This window comes from Neolamprologus multifasciatus, chromosome 1, assembly GCF_963576455.1.
Source record: "Neolamprologus multifasciatus chromosome 1, fNeoMul1.2, whole genome shotgun sequence".
In the NCBI taxonomy this organism is placed as follows: Eukaryota; Metazoa; Chordata; class Actinopteri; order Cichliformes; family Cichlidae; genus Neolamprologus; species Neolamprologus multifasciatus.
This window is the reverse complement of record NC_140439.1, coordinates 19,850,646-19,861,152: the sequence shown is the minus strand read 5'-3', so window position 1 is coordinate 19,861,152 and position 10,507 is coordinate 19,850,646. Positions and strand designations below refer to the sequence as shown.

The 10,507-nt window shown below is 40.5% G+C and overlaps 1 protein-coding gene across 1 annotated transcript in view; it reads left to right on the top strand.

The window, feature by feature from the left end:
• The window catches only part of sbf2 (SET binding factor 2), a 111,467-nt gene continuing 100,960 nt past the window's right edge, over positions 1 to 10,507 (top strand). The window contains exon 1 of the mRNA XM_085163075.1: positions 1 to 70. Coding sequence (XP_085019201.1) covers positions 16 to 70 — 55 coding nt within the window. The 5' untranslated portion in view covers positions 1 to 15. The remainder of the gene's footprint in view (positions 71 to 10,507) is intronic.

Below are 10,507 nucleotides of genomic sequence, written 5' to 3'. Positions count from 1 at the left end.
GGAAAAGCGGCAGACATGGCTAGATTGGCTGACTATTTTATTGTCGTGGGATACGATCAGGAGAAAGCCGGTAAGTTTGGCTCTCAGATTGAGCTGGCGGAGCTGAGGTTTATGTCCAGGCCGTCAGTCAGTGTGTGTGTGATGATGTTGATGCTAGATAGCATTGCGCTAGCTTAGCCACACGGCTACAAGGCGAGACTGGGAGATACTTTTTCTTCCTTTTTGGTTTTTACCCCCTCCTCCTCAACCAGCCACACGCTCAATCCAGCGGGCGTGTGTTTACACAGAAAGCACACGCCTGATGTTAAGTCACCAGTGGATGTTTACACACGAGGAGTTGGGATATTTGACTTGGATCAGCTGAAACTTCTCGTGGATTCAGAAAAAAAAAATCTGTCACATCCTGCCCTGTTGATCGTGAACCTGTTATCAGGTCTAAGGGGCCATTCAGCCATATAAAACCAAAATCTAGCTCCTCCTTTATCATATTTGTGTGTTTACTCAAGCCAGGTCAGGATTGCTATTGGTAGCCGGTTTTGCTTCTATGTTGTGTATTCTTTTTTTCTTTTTTTAGGGGGGGGGGGCTCCAAATTTGGGTAGGGAGGGGAAGGGGCTTGGTGTTGCACCTCAGCTGTCCTGCATGCTCTGTTTCCGGTCTGTATTTACCCGTTGTAGCCACATTTGTCAGCGAGTTGTTGTGTTGTATTTATTTATTTATTTGCTGGAAGAATGCTGAAGTGGTTCATGATGGGCGTAACATTATACAGCTGCAACAAAAGGGCAGTGCCTGCTCTGGGCCAGTGTCCTTTTCCCTCCTCTTCCCTCTCCACTGTTGTGGGACAGGAAGCTCCTCATGCTTCCACTTACAAGCTGTGCCTCAGGTCCAGCCTCGCATTCTTTTCATCCAAGACAGGAAACAGCTTTGCACACATTTCCAAGCATTCATAGATAAATCCATGAAAACATCTTGGCATTGCACGCATTGTTCGTGCTATGCACAGGGCACGAATGGTACTTTGCAGTTTATCACTTCTCATGATGCACTGTTATCCTGTGAAAGTGATGCATAATGAGCTGCCTGGAGAAAGTTAAAAAAACGGATCTAATCTGCATTGAGGATATAAAAGAAAATTTCCCGGCCACTTTTTCAATGGCATCCGTTCAGTGCCATGTGCTTTCAGAAGGGGGCTGGAGCAGCTGAATCCCCTCAGTCACCATCGCTTGCTATGCATAATAGGTAAACAGTGCTTTTCATCAGCTCTGTGCACCCCGGCGCCAACTGACAAATGAATATTTTGTGCTCCGGGGACAAAATGTTCCTAGCGTCACCCGAAGAGTCTGAATGGATTCACATTCAGATGGTCTCGCCACAAGAAGACGCAGGGGCCACGAGTTAAGTCTTTTCTTTGCCTGCCTCCTGATGAAGAACAAGTCAGCTGCAGGGAGAAAGAGAGAGCTGTAAAAATCCACTAGCATGAGTTGTGGCTGATTATGTCTTATCTCTGTGGAAGCCTCTCTGGGGGACAAAAATATTCCCGAAGTCCTGAATGAATTGTATTCCTATTGGGCGATGGTTTGGACACCAGTCCTGCAGGAACGCCCGTGTCTGTAAGCAGCAGAACTTGAAAATCGCACTGCCTTCTATATTTGTTAGGAAAATAAACAGATGAATTCTCCACAGCAATAACTTGAGTGAGAAGAGTGTTTTCATTGAAGGCATGCTATTCACGGTAATGTGCAGCAGCTTGTCTAGACGGCAGATTTTTCCTGGCCACCTCACTCATTAATTCAAACCAGGGATCCCTACATGGGTCCTCATTAACCCTCCTGTGCTGTGCTGGCATTTGCTCCACTGCCCTGACCCACTTCTCATTGTTAGATTACTACGAATGGATCTGCTGGAAATAACACAGAGCCCACAATCTGTTGAGTTTTAGGCTGGCTCACAGTTTGTAGTAAAATTCGACTCCAGCTTTTAAAATAATGAATCGCTGTTGGTTATTATTGTAATAGTATGACATTAATGCTTTTAAAGTCAGGTAAGTATTTAAATTGGTGGCAGTGGAGCTTTTCTAATGCAAGCTCATGCATGCAAGTAGGTAAGACTGAAGTTGCAGTACTTTACACTGTATTTTTTGTTTACCGTAATTCCACATGTATGCTGTTGTTTGTTACTAAGGTCTGCCTTTTGTTTTTCTTTGGAATCGCATGACCCAGTTTCAGTAACTTGCTTAAATTGCTGTTTTATTTCTTTTCTGTGTCCCCTGAGTGTCAACATAAATCCAGCTAGACTATTTGTGATATTTTCATTACCAGGCAGATGACCCAATTCATGAAATATATTTCAGATCACGCTTATTGTGCGATTGGTCCACCAGACTGAAGTGATTTAAAACAAGCAATAAAACACTGAAGTTTGGCCCTTTCTAAATCCAGAGTTTGTTGCTGTTGGTTGAACCTATAGCTGGCACACACTTTTGTCATTTATGTACCTCTGACATGTACCTAAAAAATTATGTGCAGTCGTCAGTCTGATAGCAAGGAATATAACCGGCAGATTCCTCTTTTAGAAATTGGACCTGAGTCTGTGTCCCTGGGGGCCAGTCCCATGAGCCATAAACCCTGGAATTATTTTCACGAATGAGTTGGAATGTGAAAGCGCCGCGTTTGAAGGATGCAGCCTGTATCGAACCCGCAGTGTATCCTGGCTTTTTCCTTTTGCATTAAGGCGCTGTTTCCCATTACTGGCAAAGGTTTATATAGGGTTTGGCGTGCGGTTCCCCATAAATTGCAATTTGCCAAGTGAAAAAGAGGCATCTGCCCAGCTGCTTTTCTGAAACAATTTATTGGTGGTGTATCATCACTTTTTATTGAATCAAACTGCTTTTGGAATGTGTTTCACAGACACAGAGCCCAAACTTTACGGTCTGGATTTTTGAGTTTGGACATTGGGCAACGGCTTATGTAACAAGCACAGTCCTGAAAAAAAAAACAAAAACAAAGAAAGAAGACCTTCCATAAGAGCAAAATACTTCCATCTACTGCTATCTTTTAAAGATAGGATAATGCTATAGGTACCCTGATAGATGCAAGTCTGCAGCTTTAGATGTGTGATTATCAGGCATACTAGTAATATGAATCCACGCAGCCATCTGTTTTTGGACTCCTTGTCCAAACTTCCTTGTCTGAGTCGTGGGGACAGCAGTCCAAGCAGAGCAGAGCTTTTCCAGCTAATCTGTGGAGATACAGAGGCATTCCCAAGCTAGCCGAATTGTGACTTGGGTCCATTCTTGGGCCTCCTCCCGCTAAGGTATCCAAGAAGCATCCTAGATGCCCAGACCTCCTAAACTGGCTCTTTTTGAGGAGTAGTGGCTCTCCAAAACATCCAAAAAACATCTTCACCTGATCACTGATAATACCCAGACACCCTTCACAGGAAGCTTATTTCTGCTTTTTGTATCCATACTCTTCAGGTCACTTGCAGCTCATTTCCATCGGTGAGTTTAGAAATGTACATAAACAATTCTCATTCTCTAATTCTCATCCCTTCTGCTTGGCACTCGTCTGCAAACCACCTCTCCTCAAGCTGGAGGTCACTGCTCAGTGAAGCCACAAGTACCACATCATCTGCAAAATGCAAAATTTTAATTCTGAGGCCACACACTGGAAACCTTCTGCTACTGCCTGGAAAGCTCTGTGCCAGAGTCCATCCACTTGTTAGTTCAGCCTAAGATTTAAGAGTAACAACTCTGAGCATAGTTAAAGACTAGTTTATAAGTTGGAAAAGCTTTGGGTTCCAGAGTATTTCCCCTCTTGGATTTTCTCTTTTAATGATGACCACAACATTACTGCACACAGAAGCTGTTTCTCTGATTACGGTGGGATCACGGTCAGCAGAAACACATTAAGGCTGGTTTCAAGATACAGACTAGATAAGAGCATTCCTGGCAAAACAGAAGCAAAGGTTCTCTCTTAATTTCAATGTGGTTTTACAAGAATTATAATAATAATGGATTGCATTTATATAGCGCTTTTCGGGGCCCTCAAAGCACTGTACAATTCCACTATTCATTCACTCTCACATTCACACACTGGTGGAGGGAAGTTAGGCTGCCATATCTTGTAACCTTCCGGTTACAAGACGAACTGCCAACTCTTTGAGCCACGTTGTGTTTGTATTGTAATGTCATGAGTGGGTGTGTTACAAAAGTTTCGTATGTTCTGTTCTATTAGGTTTACCTACATGTCTGATTAGGCAATCAGTGATGGCATGTATTCAGCCGGTTGCTGGGTTGATGAGATTCCCGTGATATCCCAAATGGGAATGATGCTCAGCTAGTTGTAAGAGTAAAACGTTGTTAGATGTAGATGTCAAATGTGTATCTCAGAGATCTCTATCAAGGATAAATGGCTGCTCCCAGCTTTAATAATAGTGCAATATAGAAGCTGTAACCTGGCAAATGGGAGAGTATTGGGTTTTGGTTTAATTCTAACAAACATAACTTCCAGTTATGCAAGAAATGCGAAGCTGCCAACTAGAAGATTTGATCTAAATTGTAACTATAAACTTACTTAAGTATATTTGGAAAAACACAGTAAGTTGTCTTCATATCAGTAGCGTGGAAATTTTGGAAAAATAGTTAGATGGAAGTTTTTTTTTAATAGGTCAACCAGCTATAATTCCATGGCAGTTTTTTTCTGTCCAAAACTTCCATGAATTGACTTTTTGTTGCAACATTTAACAAGTGTGTTTGTGCTGCCTTTTGAACCCACTTTCAAGGGAAGCACATTGGCCTTTCTTTAAAAATGATGTCACTTTTACTGTTAAGAGTTTTAATCTTTTGTCCCCTTTTTTGCTCAGTTATTTGATCAGGTTGGAAATGCTTTATAAACGCCATATATTGCTGCTTCTCAGGTTTATCTTAATGGCCGTCTTCCTAAACTTTCGCTTAACTTTGCCATTAGACCATTTCTTGTTTTGCTTATGTTGATCGGCACCACGCAGGGTTGTAGTTTCATCTACAGAATCACATCCTTTTTCCATTCGAGCACTATTTGACATGCAGTCATACATCCGTAGCTTTGTGGTTCCTTCTTGTCTTCTGTTTATGCCTGCGTAGTTAAGGAGCTTGTTAGAGACTGCATGAAATATAGAACTTTTCCTGGAGCTTTTTCTATTTGGAACAAAAACTTTTGTTTTTGGAACAAAAACTTTTGTTCCAAATAGGAATTTGATAATAAAACAAGTTAGGTTTGGAAAAAATGACGCAGGCAGTTCGTTCAGTGGGGCTGATTGACATGGGCCGTTCGTTTTATCATTAAGTGCATATTATCACAAAAAAACAATGCTTTTACATTTATATTACTGTGCTATGTCTTGAGCTATCCTTTGTTTCTTTTTGCATGATCATACATGGAAATGGGTTGAGGTCTCGGCTCTGGGGAGACTGATGCTATTCCACCGTCCGTTATTCATGTATGCTTTTAATGCAGTGGCGCTGTCGTTTGGGATTATTTTCATTCTGAAAAATGAAGCCACTGCCAATCAGATGCTTCCAGATGGAGTAGTATGCTGGTTCGAGATCTTCATGGCATTTTTCTATATTCATAATTCAATCAATTTTAACAGGACCCCCCCCAGATCAATGGCTGAAATTCAAATGACAGAGCCTCCACTGTGTTTTACAGAAGGCTGTAGAGGCTCACTGTTGTACCTCTCTCCTGACCTTCTCTGTGCAATTTGATGATCTTATAGCGTGACAAATGCAAATTTGGACTAAGAATTTCAAATGTGTCACTCCATGAGAGTTGTTGCTACTGATTTTCAGCCCAGTTCTCGTGTAATTACATACCCCAGCCTTTTTCCCTTTGTTATGAATGGCTTCCACTGTGATGATTTGTGTGTGAGGAACGTTAGATGGGTCAACTAAAGGGCCAGATCTGGAGTATAAAGGTGGTGATACTAAATATGAACTGTTATGATTACTGTGCCTTTTTCTTATTTTCCTTGCAGAATATAAAGAAATGAGGGATGCCTTAAAGCTTTTGCACAGTACTGAGAATTCATTTATGACAGTAAATGTGCACAGGAAGGACTGAACTGAGCAATGGGTGCATAACAGTTTGGGACGAAGACACACTGGGCCTTTATTACAAACTTTGTTGCAATATTGACATGGCTTTATCTGGAAGGCATTTATTCCTGTGTAGGTGATGTTGGATTAGTAAGTACTAGCTGTGACTACATAATTGTATCGTCAGTGCTCCACTGACATTCATGGATGTTAATTTCACGATGTGGATTATAAAGTGCTGCCATGTGTCGTTTTTCTTTGTAAATCAATAATTATCTAAGTTATGTGGTCTGTTTTGTTGTTAGTAGTAACAAACACATTGAAAATGGTGGCTGGATCTGTGTTTCTGGAATACTCTTTTTTTTCCTTTGTTTTTGTTTGTTGTTTTTTTTTAACAAAGTTTGCTGAAAGTTTGAGGTTTGTGAATAATAAATTTCAAAATGGGCTTGCAGTGACTTTCTCCATTTTTCTTCTAGTTTAGTGACAAGATAATAATGGTTACCAAGGACAGTAGAATATAAATCATCTCAACATCAATCCGCACTTCACAGTTCTTTATTTTTGTCATCTATCTTAATGAGGGGAACACAAAACAGCCAGTTGTTGAGAAGATTTATAGCGTTTCAAGTGTTTATTTTTATTTTTTATTTTTTTTTAGAAAAGTTAATTACAGGTTACACCTTTAATATCCATCTTTTTAAATATCTGCTGTTCCAGTGTATAATTAGTTACTTGATAAAATAAATATTTGTTTCAACTTTAACATTTGTGACACTGCTCCTGTAATCGTGAAATCCTTTTAGGTCCTTATGTAAATCCCGTTAGCAGAAAAATTAGGCTCTCCTGCACCCTGATTACCAGTCTTTGCATTTTTCATCACCAAGAGAGACTGTCTGTTAACAAAGTTTTGAGTTTATGGCTCTTGCACTGAGTAAGATGGCAGATGTGGAATTGACTCACTTCTGCTTTTACTCTTGGATTCGCTGCCTCCATTGATTGTTTTCTTTTGGGCTCCACATTTGGCAGCGCTTCGTTTGGAATTAAACTTTGTGGTGGAAAGAACCCTGACCACAATGGGGGAGTTCCTTCCTCTCCGTTGAAGTTTAAAACTGATATGTAGGGAAACTCCACTGGCTCCTGTTGCCCCAGTCACAGTGTGTTGAAAGGTGTTAAACAATTAGAGCATTGTGATTTTTGTGGTTATGCAAATTACAGTAAAGTTCATGGCAGGGACCATTTTCGCTGTGACATTTTAAGGATAAATATATTGAGACAGATGAAACGGGTTGGTAGGATACAGCTCGATCAACACAAAATACTGTAACACATTGGAATGGATACAGTATTGATCCTAAATAAACTCAGTGTGTATGTATTGCCATTGTTATAAACAAACGAGTCTCAAGAATTATATCAACACATTTAACCGAAGGCTGTAAAAGAAATTGCACCTAATTGTTTGATGAAAGCTAGAAAAGGGAGTAATTCTTTGGATTGAACTGCTTGCCACCACATGCACCGCCTGAATCATGAGTAAGACATTAATATAAGAGAGCAGCACAGCTTTTAGTTTTCATGAGCTGAGTGAAAGTGGAACTGGTGAGAATTTGACTGATTAGTTTATTTAGTTTGTAGAAACCCACTGGGGACCACTTGTCTGTGGAGTATCGAAACTGGTTTAAATTATTCTTTGAGATGGAAAACAAAGCTTTCAAGCTGTGAGCAGAGAGGAGGCGGACAAAACTGTAATCCACATTTGAGGAAGTTGCTGTCATATGAAAAGTTTTCAAAGATCTCTATGCAGTCCTGTAAGAAACTCAAGTGCTCCACGTGATTCACCATCTTGAATCACCTTTAGCAGATTTTCTGTATTACTTTATCAAGCTCTCTCTCACTGAAGTGGCCTATGCCTAACTCTCTTAAGGTGCTAACACAGCATTGAAACACCTTGATCCTTTTATTTTCAGCCATTCTTTGATGCTGTGTTTGGGATCATTGTCCTGCTACATAACCTAGTTTGGGCCATGCTTTAACTGTCACACAGATGCTCTCACGTGACTCTAGAGTACTTTGGTATACAGAGGTGTTTGTGGTTGACTCAGGACCCGTGGCTTGGAAGCGAGCCCAAATCATCACACCTCCACCACTGTGCTTGACAGTTGGTACGAACTGTGTGTGCTGACATGTTTGGTTTAAACCAGACATGGTGCCGTGCATTATGGCCAGGCATATCTACTTTGGTCTCGTCAGTCCAGGACATTGTTCCAAAAGTCTTGCGGTTTGTTCAGGTGCAACTTTGCAAACTTAAGCTGTGTTGTTCTTTTTTAGAGAGAAGGTCTCTCTAATCTCCGTAATTATTCGGTCTGTTTCTAATTGTACTGTCATGAATGTAACATTTAACATGCTAACTGAGGTCTGTGGAGGTTGTAGCTCTTGAGTTAGCACTGCACGGTCTGACCTTGGGATGAATTTACTGGGACTCCTGGGAAGATTGTGTTATTGTGTTAACACACAACTGAATGCTCCACACCTGCAAACTGCCAAAACCTCTGCTTTTATAGTCACACTTGCTAATGACCAGTCAATTAAGTGCATTTGATTAGCAGCACTTGGCCGCTAGGTTAGTTTTTCACAGGAATTCACAGATTCTTATGAAAACTTTCTTTTGCACTGACTGTAATTGTCTAAAGCTCCTCTCCTGGCTTTTGACCTGGGCATGACCTAAAAGGAATTTATCTTTTTGCATGTTTGTACTAAGCTTCCTGAATTAGCTGTTGACCTCAGCTAATTATGACATCAACAGTTGTCTAATCTGTGGTACCCTTCACCATGCAAATAAAACCAAAGCTCACTTCTTTGCATATCTTGAACACAGGACATCCAGAACAAGTTAGTTTCCTGATCGTGGTCAACTTTGAGGTCAAACTGGGCCTCCCTGTACTACAATGATGATGTTACAGGAAAGATTTGGCCTTTTACAGAATTTGCGTGCAAATGTTTTCATACAGGAGATCTCTATAGTAGCTGAGGATTTGAAACCATGTTTATCGTCAGGTTAACTGTGACTGAGCATCGTCGACTGTGGTGCTATTCAGACAATGGGAGCTGGTCCCCACACTGTGACTGTTTGAATAAAGAAGATTGCTACCATAGCCATATTTCTTCACATCTGGAGACTATATTGTCAACCTAAACTCTTATGGATGGAGCAGATCCAGCAGAATGTTTATGCTCAAACGATAATTACATATTCACTGTAATAGCTTAAAGTAAATCATGTTTTTAGGTTTATGCATGGAATTTCTCCTTATATTCGGGTAGTGACAGTAAAGTGACAGAAAGTGAATTAGCCATACCTGTGAACCCGTTCCAGAATGGTCCACCTGTGTAAGTGCCTGGGCCAAAATGAGGTTAGACGGTGACGTGCATGTTACGTAAACTGGCAGAGTCCACTGGTGGCCTTTCCATACATGGTAAAATGAGCATCTGGCTGTATTTTATCAACAGTAACAGCAGGAAGATAAATCAGAAAGATAAATTGAGGTTTTTTTTCTTTTTAAGAGGAGAAACATCTGCTCTAATCAAGAAAGACTAACAACTTTTTTTTCCCACTTGTTGTTGGGACTGTGCTAAATCACGCAATTGAGTAATAAATTATTAGGTTCATTCGATCTAAGTCACATATTTCTGTGTGTGTGTGGAGAAAGACTGCATGAAACTCTGCAGAGTGGCTATAGAATTTAATAATCCCTATAAAAATGATTTAGTGAACTGTGAGAAATGTATTAAAGTTAATAATAGAACGGTTAAAGCATGTTTTCATTCGTCCTGTCACAGTTTTCTGTTCAGTAAAATCGCCCATAGATTTAATCAATACCCGATGTAGAGTCAGATCCAATATCAAATCCAAAATATTGTATTTCTTGAGCTGCCCACAAAGCGATGGGGATATCCATGGTCTTACAGCACTTCCGTGCCACCTCTTACATCTCCTCTGAGATAGCGGCTCGAATCTTTTGCCCTTTGTGATTTGCATTGCAACTATTTACTGTATAGTCAATTTTAAGCAACGTTTTAAACAATAATCATATTTTATATCAAATATTATCGTGCATGAGCTTCAGGCTGCTTACATAACACTCCGGGTCATTGACAGGGGAGCTTCAAACTAGGCAGTCGAAAAGTGATCATTTCGCAATCTGAGTGTGATGACTGTTTCCTAAATATTTCCACGGATTTCTCGAGTTTCTGCATTTACAAACAAAATACCTGTTGCAATTGTGTCAGTGACCACTGACAGCACTGACTCTAGCAAATCTAGAGTTTAGTTTAAAGGCGAGATTATACTTTCCGTGTCTGCTAGTATCCACTTTGGTCCTCGGGGCAAAAAAATTGCCTGTTTCAGATGTGCTTGCCTGTTGTGTGACTGCGTG